The sequence below is a fragment of the Beta vulgaris genome, chromosome 7 (assembly GCF_026745355.1).
Source record: "Beta vulgaris subsp. vulgaris cultivar EL10 chromosome 7, EL10.2, whole genome shotgun sequence".
In the NCBI taxonomy this organism is placed as follows: Eukaryota; Viridiplantae; Streptophyta; class Magnoliopsida; order Caryophyllales; family Amaranthaceae; genus Beta; species Beta vulgaris.
Window position 1 is genome coordinate 32,317,234 of NC_079208.1, and position 17,178 is coordinate 32,334,411.

A 17,178-nucleotide genomic window follows, 5' to 3' on the forward strand; every position below is an offset into this window, starting at 1 on the left:
AAAGCCTTCATTTCTGAGCTTTCCAAATTAACAGAACCTAATAGCTACCTTGAAGCATCTCAGCATAGTGAGTGGATAACTGCTATGAATCAAGAATTAGCAGCTTTAAAAGCCAACAACACCTGGGTTGTTACTGACCTTCCCAAGGGGAAGAAAGCTATAGGTTGTAAATGGGTCTTCAAGGTGAAACTCAAAAAGGATGGTTCCTTAGAGAGATATAAGGCAAGGCTGGTGGCAAAGGGGTTTACTCAGAAGTATGGACTTGACTATGCTGAAACATTCTCTCCAGTAGTGAAGATGGCAACCATAAGGTGTGTGTTAGCTCTGGCAGCTACTTAAAACTGGCCCCTTCACCAACTTGACATCAATAACGCATTTCTTCATGGCACTCTAGATGAGGAGGTGTATATGACTATGCCTGAAGGTCTTCCTAACCCAGATCACAAGGTTTGCAAGCTTGTTAAGTCATTATATGGCTTAAAACAAGCTAGTAGGCAGTGGTTTGCAAGACTCACTGCAGAACTTACTCTTCAAGGCTTTATACAAAGCAAAAATGATTACTCCTTGTTCATTAACAAATCTGGGATTGATATGTGCATTGCTGCTGTCTATGTGGATGATATAATTCTCACCGGCCCCAATCTTCCTCTTATTCTTAGCCTCAAAGCTCACCTACATACTGCTTTCAGCATCAAGGATCTGGGTCCCCTCAGTTATTTCCTTGGCTTAGAAGTCACTAGGTTGTCTAATGGCATCATTCTCAGTCAAAGAAAGTTCACTAAAGAATTACTAGCAGAGTGTGAACTTGATACTTCTAAACCTGCAAAGACACCTCTTCCTCTCAATTTGCAACTTTTGGCTGACTCAGGTGATTTCTATGCTGATCCTAGCCACTACAGATGTTTAGTTGGCAAGCTAAACTTCCTGACTCATACCAGGCCAGATATTTCTTATGGTGTCCAAACACTCAGTCAATTTCTGCAAGCTCCCAGAACTCCTCATCTGAAAGCTCTACATCATCTTCTTAGATATGTAGCAGGTTCTGTTGGCCAGGGCATTTTATTACAAGCTTCTCCTCAGCTTACTTTGCAAGGGTATTCTGATTCAGATTGGGGTGCATGTCCCAACACCAGAAGATCAGTGACTGGCTATTTGATGCTCTTGGGCAAAAGTCCTATCTCTTGGAAATCTAAAAAGCAGTCCACTGTCTCAAAATCATCTTCTGAGGCTGAATATAGAGCCTTAGCTGCTGCTGCTTCAGAAATTACTTGGCTAGTGAGACTTCTTACTGAGCTTGGTGTTGATAATTTGAATCCTGTTAAGCTTTGCTGTGACAACCAATCTGCCATTCATTTGGGTAAGAATCCTGTTCAGCATGAAAGGACCAAGCACATTGAGCTTGATGCTCATTTCACTCGAGACAAAGTGTTGGAAGGATTACTTGAGCTTAGTTACATTCCTACTGGAGAACAACTTGCTGATCTTCTCACCAAGACTCTCCCTTCTCCTCAGTTATCTAAGCTAATGTCCAATCTAGGTGTGTCTCCTGCTGAATCCACCCCTAGCTTGAGGGGGGATATTGAAGTATCTCCTGCTATTGGTCCAGCTCAGCAAGTTTAGTAACAACTTTCTGTTATTACTAACAACAGCCTAACTAACTTTCCTGAAATCTAGGGAATTCAGTTACTGCTGTAATGAAGAGAATGATTGTAATATTGAGTGTATAAATACCTCATTTGTTGTATTCTTTAATTCATTCAAGAATTACACAAACATGAAATAAAACACTTCCATTCTCTCTCATCCTTATTTCTCTCTGAAGCTTTTCTATTAGTTTTGATTCTATGAATCATAATAGTTTGAAATGGTGAATAAAGAGGAAGAAAATTTAGAGAGAGAAAATGGGGATGATGAAAAAGAAAGAGCAATTGTTGTAAGTTATACCAAATGTGTTATGTTAATAAGTTGCATCACATGAAACTTATTATGTCTATTCCAAATAAAATGTATCAAACCACTTCCCTGAAAGATAATATAATAGAGATGTTACCTTATTTGTAGAAATGTACACAATTCTTACATAGCTGTACATTTCTCTTTTATTTTTTTTGTTTGTTCTTTTATGTATAGGAGGCTAGGTGTAGCATAGGAGGCTAGGTGTAGCTTTTATTGTTGTCTTGTAGTGTATAGCAGTTGTATAGCAGATGTACATATTTATATGGCAATGAAGCAAGCTTTCAAGGGTGGAGAGCCCCCAACCAAATTATTACGCCTCCAAACTCATTTTTATCTTTCTTTTGATTAGAAAAGCAAGATCAGATTTTTATTACATATTAAGAAAATTCTTCATGGTACCAGAGCTAACCAGGTTATGCTTGTGCTGAAAATTTTTCTTTCTTATTCTGGTTTCAAAGATTCAAACTTTGTGATGATATATTGATGTCAAAGATCTTATCTTTGATATTTTTTTTCTCTTTCAAGATTGAAGAGTTAGATTTTGGTTCTGAGATTAAGAAATTTTCGAGATGACTGAGAAAGGTGAGAAGAATTGGAAGCAACAGAACATCCCTTATGCATATCCCTATTATCTGGGCAGCTCTGAACAGTCCAACATTGCTCTTGGACCCATAATTTTCAATGGGAAGAATTACATGAACTGGAGCAGAAGCATAAGGATGTCTCTTGGTGCAAAGAATAAGCTTGTTTTTATCACTGGTAAGATTCTCAAACCCTCAGCTGAAGATGAAAATTTTGAAAGATGGTATAGAAATGAATGTATGTTAAGGTGTTGGTTGACTGCTAGTGTTACACCTAAGATAGCAGAGCATATGCTAATTTGTAATAGTGCAAAGGAATTCTGGGATGAATTAAATGAAAGATATGGGGAGTCAAATGCACCTCAGTTATATATGCTTAAAAAGGAACTGAATGATTTTGAGCAGGATAACATGAGTGTAGGTGAATATTTTGGAAAACTGAAGGGTTTTTGGGATGAACTAAGTATTTTAGAAGGGTATCTAGAATGTACTTGTGGAGTCATGGAAAAATGCACTTGTGCTGTCATAAAGAAATTAAGTGAGAGAGATGAAAAGAACAAGGTGATTGATTTTCTTATGAAGCTGAACATTGGGTATGACAATATGAAACAAAACATTATTGGGATGGATCCTTTACCCAGTGTAAATAAGGCATATCAAATGGTGCTTCAGGTTGAGAACCAAAAGGAAATCTCTGGCACCCTTGAGGTTAACAATGAAGTGAGTGCACTAGCTGTGGGAAAGAAGGTTTTTTCATATCCTCATCAAAGGAACAACGGGCAGAATGGAAACACAGGAAGACATGGAGCAAGGAGAGAAAGCAAGGAAGAAAAGATGAGGAAGATATGTCAATATTGTAACAAAAGAGGGCATTTGGAGGATACATGTTTTAAGAAGAATGGGGCTCCCGACTGGTTCACAAATTTGCCAAAGCCAGGAGGGAAATATGCTGCAAATGTTGGAAGCACAGATGAAGGATATGGACAGGAAACTCCTTTTGACTATGATATGGAGGAAGGCACAAAAGAAAAAAAAAAAGGAATATCCAGAACTCACAAGCAGTATTGTGCAGCAGGTGATGTTCATGATGAACAAGAATAAGCAACAAGGAGCAAGTAGTTCAGGTACAAAAGGAATGTCATGCAATTCAGCAGGTATGACATATACATCAAATATATGCTCTTATTATGATTTGCTTGATAAGAAAGCATGGATTGTAGATTCTGGTTCATCTGACCTATGGGAAGTTGTAAGTAATTATTTTCTGAATTAAGAACTATGAGCACAGAAGTAAATGTAGGAATGCTAGATGGAAGTACCAGAAAAGTAAGACATATTGGAACTGTTGTGCTTAGCCAACACATGGTTCTTAAGATGTGCTGTACATACCAGGTTTTAAGCACAATTTACTTGTTGTTAGTAAAATTGTGGATGAAGGGAAGATTAAAGTGAATTTCACTGATAATGGATCTGTGTTTCAGGATTGTTTTAATGAGAGAATTCTTGGAAAGGGAAGGAAGATAGGAGGATTGTACAAGCTGGAGATATGTGAAGGAAGCAAGCAGAGGAGAAACATGAAGTTTTAGAAATCTGTAATAGTGTAGTTTTGAGTGACAAGGCTACCAAAACGCTGAACTTGATGCATGAGAGATTAGGTCATACATCTTTGTCCAAGATGAAACATTTAAAGATTTGTGAATGTGAGGGATTAATAAATTATTTTTGTGACACTTGTTGTTTGGCAAAGCATCACAAACTACCTTTCTCTAAAAGTAGTTCTATTGCAAATGAAATTTTTGAAATGTTACATGTGGATTTGTGGGGACCTTATAGGACCCCAACTATGACAGGAGGAACATATTTTCTCACAATTGTTGATGATCACTCTAGGGCAACTTGGACTCACTTATTGTCCAATAAGGAGCAAGTTAAAGAAATATTAAAAATTTCTTGACTGTGGTGGAAACTCAGTATGGAACTAAGGTAAGATGCATTAGGAGTGACAATGGTACTGAGATTTTGCAATCTGATTGTCTTGGTTTATTTGCTAGCAAAGGGATTGTGCATCAGAGAAGTGTTCCTGGAGTCCCACAACAAAACAGGAGAGTTGAAAGAAAGCACGGACATCTGATTGAGACTGCCAGGGCTATCAAGATTCATGCAGGGCTGCCAGGCAAGATGTGGGGAGAGTGTGTGCTTGCTGCAACACACATTAATAATCTCCTACCATCTGTTGTGATAAGTTGGCAAACACTATGAGAGGCTGATGAAGAAAGCACCCAGTTATGATCATTTGAGGGTCATAGGGTGCTTATGCTATGCTAGCAACACTCATAGAAAGGGAGATAAATTTGCTCCTAAAGGAACTAGATGTGTCCTTTTGGGATATCCTAGTGGGCAAAAAGCTTACAAACTGTACAATCTAGAAAGCAAGAAAATTTTTGTATCTAGAGATGTAATTTTTAGAGAAGAAATTTTCCCTTTCAAGCAAAATTCATCTGATTTTGCTAAAAATCCAAACAGTATACCATTGGTGTTCAAGAATTCAGATGATGATTCTAGTGACACCAATGGAAATACCCCTATATCTACTGACATTTGTGTGCAGGAAACTAATCATGAAACTATGGGAGATGAAGATGTGCAAATAGATGTTTTGCAGATTTAGAGGAAGACAATGCAGATATTGATGTGCAAGAAGTATCACCTGGAATGGTAGATGCAGATATAAGGGAAGAAGTGAGCAGCAGACCTGTTAGGGAAAAAAGAGTACCTTTGAGATATAAAGATTATGTCATGGAACAACAGCAGAAGCGGGAGAAAGGGAAGGAAAGAGAGGCTTCCATTAACAGCAATTTTGTCTTTGGAGACTTGACAAATCTTGAGCATTATACAACAGAGTATACAACATCCCTTCACAATGTGCTTCAGATTAGAGAACCAAACTCTTATAAAGAAGCTTCTCAACATGAAGAATGGGTGCAAGCAATGCAGGAAGAGCTAGAAGCTTTAGATAAGAATGAAACCTGGGATATTGTGGAATTGCCAGAAGGAATGAACTCTTGACACTAAATGGGTGTACAAGGTGAAGTTTAAGTCAATTGGAGAGATTGAAAGATATAAGGCTAGGATTGTAGCTAGAGGAGACAAGCAGATTGAAGGAAAGGATTATAAAGCAACTTTCTCCCCAGTGGCAAAGTTTGCTACAGTTAGAATATTAATTGTTTTAGCAACTATAGAAATTGGGTTCTTCATCAACTAGACATAAACAATGCTTTTCTTCATGGGCATTTAGAGGAAGATTCTACTTGAAACCTCCTGCAGGATATAAAGGAGTTGAAAAAGGGAAGGTATGTAAGCTAAAGAAAAGCCTATATGGTCTGAAACAGGCTTCAAGATGCTGGAATTTGGAGCTTAAAAGGGTGTTGTTAGGACATGATTTCACTCAATGCCGGAGGGATCATTCTCTATTTTTCATAAAGAAAGACACAAAGATGTGCATCATTTTGGTATATGTGGATGATCTTTTGATGAGTGGGGATGATGAGACAAGCATTGCAGAGATGAAAAAAGTTCTAGATGATTGCTTCACCATCAAAGATCTTGGGCATCTCAGGTACTTTCTAGGAATTGAAGTGGCTAGAAATGGAAAAGGAACCATGATAAACCAAAGAAAATATGCCTTGGATATTGTAAAAGATGCAGGGTTTGATCATTGTACCCCTGCAACTTTTCCTTTTCCAAAAGGTGTGAAGCTTTCCACTGACATAGGGGAGGTCTTGGAAGACCCTGAAGTGTACAGAAGATTGGTTGGAAAGTTATTGTATCTCAATCTGTCAAGGCCTGATTTGTGCTTTTCAGTGCAATAATTAAGCTAGTATGTTAGTTGTTCCAGGAAACCCCATATGCAAGCTGCTCTTCATGTTGTGAAATATCTCAAAGGGACAACTGACATGGGACTTTTTTATTCTTCTACTGCTGAACACCAAATATATGGTTATAGTGATGCTGACTGGGGTACTTGCATGCATACTGGTAGGTCGCTTACTGGTTACTGTGTGTTCCTGGGCTCATCCCTTGTATCATGGAAAACTAAGAAGCAAAAGGTGGTGTCCAAGTCCTCTTGTGAGGTCGAGCTTCGAAGTATGTCACAGACAACCAGTGAGTTGGCTTGGGTTACAGGCCTCCTTGAAGATCTACATCTGCACATTCCTCAACCCATTCCTCTTTTTTGTGATAACAAGTCTGCTGAATACATAGCTCACAATTTAGCTTTTCACGATCGAACCAAACATCTCAAGTTGGATTGCTACTATATTAGGGAAAACATCACAAGGTTTTATCACTACATCTCATGTAAAAAGTACATTGCAGCTGGCTGATCTCATGACAAAGTCCCTGTCTGAGTTTCAGCACAACTTTCTATCCTCCAAGTTAGGACTTGTTTCTCTATCACAAGTCCAACTTGACAAGGGGGTGTAGAAATGTACACAATTCTTACATAGCTGTACATTTCTCTTTTATTTTTTTGTTTGTTCTTTTATGTATAGGAGGCTAGGTGTAGCTTTTATTGTTGTCTTGTAGTGTATAGCAGTTGTATATCATATGTACATATTTATATGGCAATGAAGCAAGCTTTCAAGGGTGGAGAGCCCCCAACCAAATTGTTACGCCTCCAAACCCACTTTTATCTTTCTTTTGATTAGAAAAGCAAGATCAGATTTTTATTACATATTAAGAAAATTCTTCATTATTAGATTGCATAGAGAAGCATATTATAATTCTAGTGGTTATAGAAAAATAGCTTAAGTATAATAACTGTGTTAGAATTGGTATATTTTATTAGTACTAACAAATTATATAGATAAAGATAGATAGGTACATTGTTTTGATAGAAATAAATTAATCATGTTATTGTAATTAATATTGTAATTAAATAATATGACATTTTTATCATATATAATCTCTACAACTATATTTACCAAACACTTATATTGTAAACAACTACTTTTACAGCTAAAAGTCGACAGCTACTAGCAGACAACTAATAATTAATTGAACCACTAACAGTTACTCCAACAGCTAACATCTACTTCAAGTCTTCAACAGCTAACAATTACTACAACATCTACTTTTGTCGAACAAGCCCACTGAAATTTTCTTTGATGGGAAAATACATTGAATTGCATCACAAACAAAAAAATAAAAGCAAAACATCTCACAATTTATCTCTATTATACTACCAACTACTATATTGAAGTATTGTTTATAGTATCTTATAAGTCATCATTTTATATTGGTTGTGGGTCCTTTGTTAAATGACACTATTATATACATTAATTTTTAAAAGTCCAAAAATCCTCGTTTATTAGACGCAAATAGTAATTAATTTAATTTTCTACATGTTTTCGCATGCAACGCGTGCATATAAGACTAGTAATTAATAAGATAACAAATTAGGCATAACATTGAAATATGAAAATTACACACAAATACTCGAGTATCCAACAACAAGCAATCTTGAAATCTAAGTAAAATTTACCAATACAGTCCAAAAATGAACTCAAACTAATAATGAAATTCAAAAGTATAATTTAGAGATATCAAAACCAATTTGGAAGTACAAGAAAAAAAAAGAAGAACTTATGTAATTCACGTAGAAATTCGCCCTTGAATTTCGGATTTCGTACTTACATTCAAGTTTGAATCTCACTCTCCTCATGTATGTGATAGGACTCCACCCAAAAGTTATCTTCTCGTCGAACTCATTCACCCTAAATATGGCTTGATTATCTCCTGCAAGTAGGGGTGTGTAGTTTTGGACCAAGACTAGACTAGAATGGACCGGACCGAAAATTTTCGGTCCGGTCTCTGGTGCATGAAAACTTGAGATTTTGGGTTTTCGGTTCGGACATAAATGGACCGAATTTTTTTATTTTTTGTAAAATAGGTTTGAAGGTTAAAAATTTTAAAACTTATAAAAGTTAGAAAGTTAAAACGTAATCTTTATTGCCTTTATGATTATTAGTTTTTTATTTATCGAATTTATTAATATATTTAAAACTGAGCAAAAAAGATTTTTTTGAATAGAAAAGTACAAATTCCGGTCCAACCGATCCAAAAACGGATCGGATCAGAATTTTTCCGATCCAGGTCCAAAAAAATTCAAATTCCGATCCACCGGTGCAACCGGTCTGGTTTTGGACCGGTGCACAGCTATACACGCAAGTTCTCTAATTTTTCTCTCAAAAATTGTGGGAATTGCTTGCATCCCATTTTTGTGGCCCTCAATTGGATATTTATACCCAAAACTTACTGCCCTTAGTCGAAATTTCGGATTAGAGAAGAGAATTAGGCTCCAAGTTTTTCCCTAAAAACGACTCTTCCATGTTTGTGGGCCCCATTTCGACTGTCTTCTAATTTGAGGACATAGTTGCAGTTTGTAGATTTAAATTATTGCTTTGTCATTGGTGGGGATGATGTGGTGATGAGGTGCATCGAAGAAGATGAAAGAAAGGAGTGTTTGGTGCTGCATTTGTTCCTTTAGTGCTACTTCTTCTATTTTTGTTTTCTCTTCTTATTTCTCTTTTTTTTTTCTTTTCGTTTCTATTTTTGTCTTCAAATTGGTTGTAAGGTTGTCCTTGAAGATATAGAATCGGGCTTGGCTTGTAGTTCTTGGACCAAGATTTATCATTAAACAAAAGTAGTATAATTAAATAAGTTAACAATGAAACTAAAAATATAAAGTAACATATTTAAACTTAATATAAGTATATTAAATCCATATAATAACAATACAAACATTCATATAATGAGAAAATAAGGATATTTAAATATATGGAATTATGCAGTTATCTTTGCAGTGCAGAGGCTGTGGTTATATTCTACAGGATTGTCCTAGCAATAGAGAATGATGACTTTGCATGATATACAAGAAATAGAAGAGTCATATGCAACTTGTGGGAGGGAATCTCTCAAAGAAAAGGAGCATGAGGAGAGTAGTAAAGAAGAAGATGAGGATTATGTGTTTGGTTTCGAGGAAAAACTGATAATGGAGGGGCAACAATTGATTGTTAGGAGAACCTTACACTCCAAGCCGACACCCTATGGTGACCAACCAAAGAGACAAGATCTTCATTACAAGATGCTTACTGAAGCAAAAGCTTTGTGGCTTGATCAATGACATCGGGAGTTGCGCTGATGTGTTTTTACCACTTTGATAGGTAAACTGAAGTGGCCAACAACCAATCATCTACGCCTTTACAAGCTCAATTGGCTTAGTGATGACAATTGAGCTGAGGTAACTAAACAAACTCTTATATCTTTTGAAACTGGTGAATTTAAGGATGGGGTGATTTGTAATGCGTTTCAAATGGATGCTTATCATATACTATTAGGAAGCTCTTGGCAATATGATAGATTTGTGAAGTATGATCGTAGATCTAATGTATATATTGCTATAGTGGGAGGGAAGAAAACAACTCTAAAACCCTTAAATTCTTAAAACAAGTCACAAGAGCACCTCACTTGTCAACGCTAAATAATTTGAACATGAATTTAAACAAGAGAGGTATAAAGTGTCACTAGTGGAAAAAAACGAAAGGGTTACAGCCCTAAGGGCTTCATTTTTGGCCAGCAGCCCTTTCTATAACAGCCCTTCACTAAAAGTGAAGGGCTGCCTTTTTAAACCGCACCCCTTCATTGTGAAGGGCTGCGGTTGAGGCCCAAAAACGCAGCCCATCCAGGTTTTGTGCCTAAAACACAGCCCTTTTAACATAGAAGGGCTGCGGGATAACCCAAAACCGCAGTCCATTTGGACCCAAAAAAAAAATTTTTTTTACATTTTTATGTCAAATTGACACAAAATCAATTCTAAACTGATAAAATTATAACAAAATCACAAACTGACATTTATATATAATAACAAAAACTACTTCCAAACTTATAAAATTAATACAAAATCAAAACTTACTTTTGCTAATCCAAAAACCCACTTCATATTAGCAATATTTAAACCCATTTTACATACAAACAAACCCCAAAAATTGAAACTTACAAGTTACACCAACACCCATTTATGTTGGGCTTGGTGTTGACCCGAAAAGAGCCTCCTGCTCTGCTAAAAGTCTTCCCTGAAGTTTCTTTTGGTCCTGAAGTAAGAAATGTTAATTCGTAAGATACTAATGCTACGAAAATATAAATCTCGAAATATTTTCGTGGGAGGAGAAGGGATACTCGTTGCCTCTGACGCTCTTTCTCCTTCTCTTCCCTCAAGATGTTGTAGTCCTCAAGCAGAGACAGTAGACTGACCTGTAGATAATTAAGGATCATAATCAGGAAAATCAATCACTTTAAGATTGTCTGGAATCCAAAAATCAAAGTTCATATAGATGAAGCTAATTTCTTACCCCATCATAAAATAACTCTACTCCTCTTTCTTTCTCCCATGCCCAGATTTTTGAAGTCAAGGACTCCACCATTACTGTTCCAAACACAATTCAAAGCAAATATCTCCGAAGGTTCCTAAATCTTGTGGCACCCATTCTCAAACGAAACAAATTACTATACAAATACAATGTAAGTCTATAGTATTAACCAAGAAACAAATATAGAATATATATTAATATCTGATAAAACAAAAGAACTAATAACAGATGCAATTATTCAAATCAAACAGTGAAAATTTACAAGAATTTCATATCTAAAACAACTAAATCATTCGCAAAATGTTCAAATCTCATCAAAACAAAAAGGAGAAGAACAAAAAAAGAACTTTGAGCGACGGTACCGACGAAAACAGCCAGCGGAGGGTGACGAGCGACGCGAGTGCGCTTATCGACGAAAATAGCCGGCGGAGGGTGACGAGCGTCGGTACCGAAATCCATGGTTTTAGGCGAAGATGATGAAATCGACGACGAAATTGAAGATTTAGGGGAGTGGTTGTTGGCAACAAAGATTGGGAGAGTGGTGGTGGCTGTTTTTGAGAAGCGAAGAGTGAAGAAAGAGGAGTTAGGGTTACGTGTGAAGTAGAGTAAGCCCATTAGCCCGCGAGAATTAATTGTATAGGGCTGCGTTTTTTTAAAAAGCGCAACCTTTTACTATGATTTTAGTGATTTGCATAACGCAAATTATGCAATTTTATAATTTTAATTGACTTGTGAGTAATTATTGTTATAATTATATTTTTGGTATTTTCATTTGAAGCCCTCTTTGATTTGTAAGTGAATTTGTAATTTAGAATGGCAAGGGGGTAACATAGACTCTTCATTCGGGGACACCATAGCTCCTCCCTTCCCTTATATTATGTTGTACTTTAATTCTTGAATGATATTTTACATAAACTTTTTTACCTTGATAATTAATCGTTATTATATAATAGAAAAAGATAGGTCCAAATACATGTAAAAGTTTCATTATATACAGGAAACATTATAAAAAATTAAATAATTTTTTTCCTTGTCTAACTTCTAACTTCTGATTTCACTACAAATACACCTCTTTTTTTATCATGACCCACCATTAATTGTGAATGGTTCTTGAGAATAGTGATTCGTAAGTAAATTTTTGTAAATATTTTTGTATGTATTGACGTTCTAGGTTATTAGTTTTAGTTTGTATGTTAATTTTAAGTTTTAATAAAGCTTTCTGATTATTTGAGTGATTTGCGTGATTTTTATAACGTGATTTTCTCAATTATATGAGTGATTTGTAAAGTTTCTTCTTTTAATTGATTTGTGAGTGATTAGTAAGTGAGTGTTGTAAATTAATTTTTGGTAGTTTTCTTTGAGTGCCGATTTTGATTTTGACATTCCTTTTGTAATTTAGAAAGGGAAGGGGGGAAAAATAGACATTTCAAAAGAGGACATCATTTCTCCCCCCTTCCCTTATATAACAGAGATTCGAGGTATTGAGCATCAAATTAAATAGAATTGATTCCTGGAGCCTCTTTTCCTAAAAAAAGCTGCTTATATATGTAATTCTCAAGAAACACAAGAACTACGAAGGTAAATTGAGGAGTTGATGTTTAGAGGGTATATATGTGAGAGGTTTTGCATGAGCCCTTGTGTTGTCCCAACTTTATTAGACCCTATGAAATATGGTACTTAGCGTATGTGTATTCATAGTTGGGTTGTTAACAGCATCACTGTGAAGCATAGGTTTCCAACTTCCAAATTCGATGATTTACTTGATGAGTTACATGGTTCTACAATTTTCTCAAAGATAAATCTAAGGAGTGGTTACTACCAAGTTGAATGAGAGAAAGGGATGAGCGGAAGACTGCTTTCATGATAAATATAGGATTGTATGAGTGGCTTGTGATGCCTTTTTGGCCTAACGAATGCACCCCATACCTTCATGAGGCTAATCAATGAAGTATTGAAACATTTTCTAGGTAAGTGTATGATGGTCTATTTATATGACATACTTATTTTATAGTAAGAGTGTTGTGGAGCATATAAGTCATCTAGAAGTTGTGTTTGAGGTTTTGAGAAAACATAAGTTGTATGAGAAGCTAGAAAAGCGCTACATTCTAGTTCCTAGTGTTGCCTTTCTAGGGTATATAGTTTCTAAGGACGGTGTGTCTATGGATCCATCCAAGGTAGAAGCAATAAAGAGTTGGTCTGTTCCTATTACTATCTCGAGGGTGAGATCTTTCCATGATTTGGCTTCTTTCTATAGAAGGTTTGTGAGAGATTTCAGTTGTATGGTGGCTCCTATGATTAAATGCATCAACAAAGGTAAGTTTGAGTGGACTAAGGTAGCTCATAAAATATTTGAAGCTATTAAGAGGTTGTTGTGTGATACTCATATCCTTGCTTTGCTAGATTTCTCAAGTCCTTTTAAAGTTGAGTGTGACGCAAGTGGAGTAGGCATCGGGGTTGTGTTGGTTCAAAAGAAGAGAAGTTGAATTGACGAGGGTTCCAAGGGTACTATCATTGGCTCTTACTTATCCAAGATGGTTTCTTCTTTAAGGGAACTAGATTGTGCATCCTTTCATGTTCTATTTCTAAGCTTTTTGGTTAGAGAAACTCATATTGGTGGTCTTGTTGGTCACGTTTGAATGAGTAAGACTTTGGTTATACTCCAAGGACACTTTAATTAGCAATAGATGCAAGGAGATATCCAAAGGATGATTGCCAGATGTGCTATTAAAGTACATTTCACCAAGATTTATATACTTCTTTACCTATACCAATGTTTCCTTGGTATGATGTTGCTATGGATTTCATTGTGGGATTACTTAGGGCACAAAGTGGCTAGATTCCATCATAGTGGTTGTTGATAGGTTTTCCAAGATGGCTCACTTCATTAGGGGCGGAGGGTCCTGGTAGTAATGTATTGTAACACCCCAAAATTTCTCTGAAATTTTCGCGCGTTAATTATTACTATTGACTGATAAATTATATTTTACTAATATATTTTTCCCGATAAATATGAATATATATATATATATATATATATATATATATATATTATATATATATATATATATATATATTATATATATATATATTATATATATATATATATATATAATATATATATATATATATATATATATATATTTACATCTACATTTCTTGCTCGGTAATATTTTAATGTATTTATAATGTGTTTTTATGTGTGGCATTGTTTAGTAGACGTACAATGCTCGTATTTGCGTCAATTATGTTAAACGGGCAATGTAGTGCTCGTGTTTGTGCAAAGTGTAAAATGTGATGGTTTGGTGAGTACGTATTTGTATTACGTTAATAATTATAATTTTTAATTATAAAAATATTTACTTATATATTATTTTGAACGATTTACTTGGTTCCTGAAATGTACATTGTGCTAGCCTTTACGCACATTGTGTTACTTGTTTTAGAGGGTCCATAATTCTGATTTTTATTCATGATTTATGAAGAGTTTGACTGCCCCATAATCTCTTGTAATGTTAAGTTAACCAAGAGTCATCTCTTCACTTACCCTCTCTTAATACCCTTTTAATCACCTTCTCTTCACATTCCTTTTTACTGAAAAAAAATCAGAAAAACTCCTCCTTCCTCCTTCCATTTTCACACGCCATTTCCATCAAAAGTAAGAGGAAAAGTTTCTCTTGTTCCTCCTTCACTTTTCTCACACAAAAATCAGTCCTTATTACTTATTTTTCAAGCTATTTTGCACCGGTTTTCAAGCACGTGTTGAGTTCGTTGTGATTGTGTTCGTAGGAGACGAAGGTGGTGATTATTCACAAGGCAATTATACTACGATCGAAGCGTTCTACTACATACCTCTTCAAGAAAAGGTAACTAGGGTTATTCTAGTTCGATACAGAATAGATTGTGAACTTAGGTTGTTAGAATCGCATTAGAGAACTTAGAATCATGCTAGGTGGAACTTAGAGGATTGTATGTTTGTAGTTAAGTGTAGTATCATGGTTGTTAGTGTTACTTTTCATATGTTGGACTGTTATTATGATCATCTTGTTAGTCTCGTTGATTAGATTGTCAACTTGATGTTTCGTTATTGTAGTGAATTGGAGTCTCTTTGATTATTATTGAAGATTTGAGTGGTTGGATGTTGATGATGTTATTGAGCCTCATGTTGGGGTGTTAAGTGTTGCGGTTGGTATGAATTTGGGGTTGGTTTGGATGTAGAGACCGGACTTAAGTATTTTGGACGAGGCAAGGGCGTGCGAGCACAGCTTACAAGCCACAAACTGCAGCAGCTCGCGACTCGCGACGCCCACAGGTCGCGACTCGCGACAACCGTCGCACCTCGCGACGAGGGGTCTGTCTCCTTGGTTGCGTAATCTTTGATTAATTTCCTATTAGGCTTACAACATGTGTATTTGTTCTTGGATGGTCTTAGGCATGTATGTTAAGCATGTTTGAGTAAGTTTGGGTTGGTTTGAGTCGTTATATTGAGGGTATGTACCTTATTTTGTTGGGTGGCCTATGGTTGTTTGCCTTGGAGTATGTTGAGGACCCATACCTTGTCGTGTTTACTTACATTTGAACCTTGTTGGTTAGTTTGGGTTCGATTTGCTTGTATACCTTGCTGTGTATACCTTTGAAAAGAGGATTAGATGGATTTTGTGTATACCTTGTCGTGTATACCTTGTGCTTGTTGAGTTGGATTGATCCTATGGATGGTATAGTTCTTGGAATTTGGGTCGATGATCCTAAGGGCGGCATGGTCCTAGAAATTTGTGTTTGATTATCCTAAGGGCGGTATGGTTCTAAGAATTGGTTACTTAACCTTGGGCGGTATGGTCCATTGGTTCACTCACGGGTGGTATGATCAGTAGACTTTAGCTATCCGGAAAGGGCGGCATGGTCCTTGAATATGCAACGTAGGCCTTGGGCGGAATGGTCCAATGAGTCCATTTACAGATGGCATGGTCTGTTGTGTTTGAACTTGTTTGACCGCATTGGTTGCATGGTTTGACCGGGATTTGTTTCACATTGACCTTCCTTATTTGTTGCTTATGATTTATTGTACCTTGTTGTGAGTATGATATCTTGGTGATGTGTTACTCTGACGTTGCTTCTAATTTCTTTAAGTTTATTATTTGTTCCTATTTGGGCTGGGAGGACTGCTAATTACTCCTCACTGATTGTGGAAGTTGTTGATTTATTATGCAGATGGTGATGCTGTTTAGGATTGTTACGACTTGGACCGCGGTTGTGCGTTTTAACCTTGTGAGCGAGAAAGTGGTGCTAGTCATAGTGGACGAGCATTTTGAAGCAGTAATTAGGACTAGTTACTTAATTAGTAGGGCTTAAGTAGCTATCCTTTATGTTTTGTCGTATGTTTGAACCACGGATTTTTAGTTGTCCTTTGGTTTAGATTTCTCTACTTTGAGGTTTTCTTTGGAAATTCTATGTTGTTCTGGGACTTTGTGGGAATGAGGGTATGGGACCTCATTTCCCTTTTTATATATGATTTCGGAAGTTGAATATTGTCTTCATAGGATTGTTCTTGTTTATAGTCCAAATTCTACTCCCTAGAGTAGCATCTCCGTCTTAGTGGTATTTCCGCTGCCACTAGTTGCATTATTTCTTTTACTTTAGTCTCTTTTCTTCTTTGTATCGGACGGGATGTTACATGTACAAATGTACTAATAATTTATTACTGGTATCTAAATAATAGTATCTCAATCATACTCGCATTCCCAAACTATTAAAACCTAAAAAACTAAACAAGTAGATTCTGGAGACTTGGAGAGAAAAATACAGTAGACGCCAGTGTGTCAAGGCTTCTTAGGGGATTGTAGACTAACGTGTTAACTCGAAGAAAATAGAGCACATGCCAAACAACAGTGAGGTCAGTATGCTTTTTTTCTCGATTTTCGTTCTTTTTCTAAATCAATTTGGTTATTTATCTCTGTTTCAAATTTGTCATTTGTTTTCTTAATTAATTGAAATCTATAGAAACATATTGTTTATATATCATTATTTGATTATAAATTTGTTTGATTGTGATTTGTAAAATATGAATGAAATATTCAATTTGCTACTAATCTATATAATTTCGTAGAAAATTCAAATTAAGATCATCAATGAATACATATGAAGGATGTTGATTTAAATATATGATTTTGATTTTATATTATTGTCTTGTTGTTTTAGAAGTGATTGATAAATTATGATCT

The 17,178-nt window shown here is 35.9% G+C and overlaps 3 protein-coding genes across 4 annotated transcripts; 2 read left to right on the plus strand and 1 right to left on the minus strand.

The window, feature by feature from the left end:
* Positions 1 to 414: 414 nt before the first annotated feature.
* Positions 415 to 1,620, plus strand: LOC109135470 (uncharacterized mitochondrial protein AtMg00810-like). Its single transcript, XM_019250584.1, has one exon. It carries the CDS (start codon positions 415 to 417, stop codon positions 1,618 to 1,620), a length of 1,206 nt encoding a protein of 401 aa, XP_019106129.1.
* Positions 1,621 to 6,031: 4,411 nt separating this feature from the next.
* On the plus strand, positions 6,032 to 6,919 carry LOC130589525 (uncharacterized mitochondrial protein AtMg00810-like). Its single transcript, XM_057390798.1, has 2 exons — positions 6,032 to 6,333; positions 6,433 to 6,919. Exons 1-2 carry the CDS (start codon positions 6,032 to 6,034, stop codon positions 6,917 to 6,919), a joined length of 789 nt encoding a protein of 262 aa, XP_057246781.1.
* Positions 6,920 to 10,423: 3,504 nt separating this feature from the next.
* LOC104898905 (uncharacterized) lies at positions 10,424 to 11,589 on the minus strand. Of its 2 annotated transcripts, XM_010686037.3 has the most exons (4): positions 11,326 to 11,589; positions 10,946 to 11,019; positions 10,773 to 10,847; positions 10,424 to 10,687 (listed from the first exon to the last, which is right to left on the minus strand). In XM_010686037.3, the coding sequence occupies exons 1-4, from the start codon at positions 11,576 to 11,578 to the stop codon at positions 10,613 to 10,615; spliced, it is 477 nt and encodes a 158-aa protein (XP_010684339.3). In that variant the 5' UTR covers positions 11,579 to 11,589; the 3' UTR covers positions 10,424 to 10,612. The 2 variants fall into 2 exon arrangements, with proteins under 2 accessions (XP_010684339.3, XP_010684338.3); XM_010686036.3 differs by having other exon boundaries at positions 10,424 to 10,847.
* Between the last annotated feature and the right edge of the window lie 5,589 nt (positions 11,590 to 17,178).

What these genes read in the sequence shown, in the direction of transcription:
- LOC109135470 (XM_019250584.1), top strand. Translation starts at nt 415, where the DNA reads ATGCCTGAAGGTCTTCCTAACCCAGATCACAAGGTTTGCAAGCTTGTT.
- LOC130589525 (XM_057390798.1), top strand. Translation starts at nt 6,032, where the DNA reads ATGTGCATCATTTTGGTATATGTGGATGATCTTTTGATGAGTGGGGAT. An exon ending in GTCTTGGAAGACCCTGAAGT is followed by an intron (nt 6,334 to 6,432) that starts GTACAGAAGATT and finishes TAGTTGTTCCAG; the next exon opens with GAAACCCCATATGCAAGCTG.
- LOC104898905 (XM_010686036.3), bottom strand. Translation starts at nt 11,578, where the DNA reads ATGGGCTTACTCTACTTCACACGTAACCCTAACTCCTCTTTCTTCACT. An exon ending in TCCGCTGGCTGTTTTCGTCG is followed by an intron (nt 11,020 to 11,325) that starts GTACCGTCGCTC and finishes TGTTTGGAACAG; the next exon opens with TAATGGTGGAGTCCTTGACT. An exon ending in TAGAGTTATTTTATGATGGG is followed by an intron (nt 10,848 to 10,945) that starts GTAAGAAATTAG and finishes AATTATCTACAG; the next exon opens with GTCAGTCTACTGTCTCTGCT.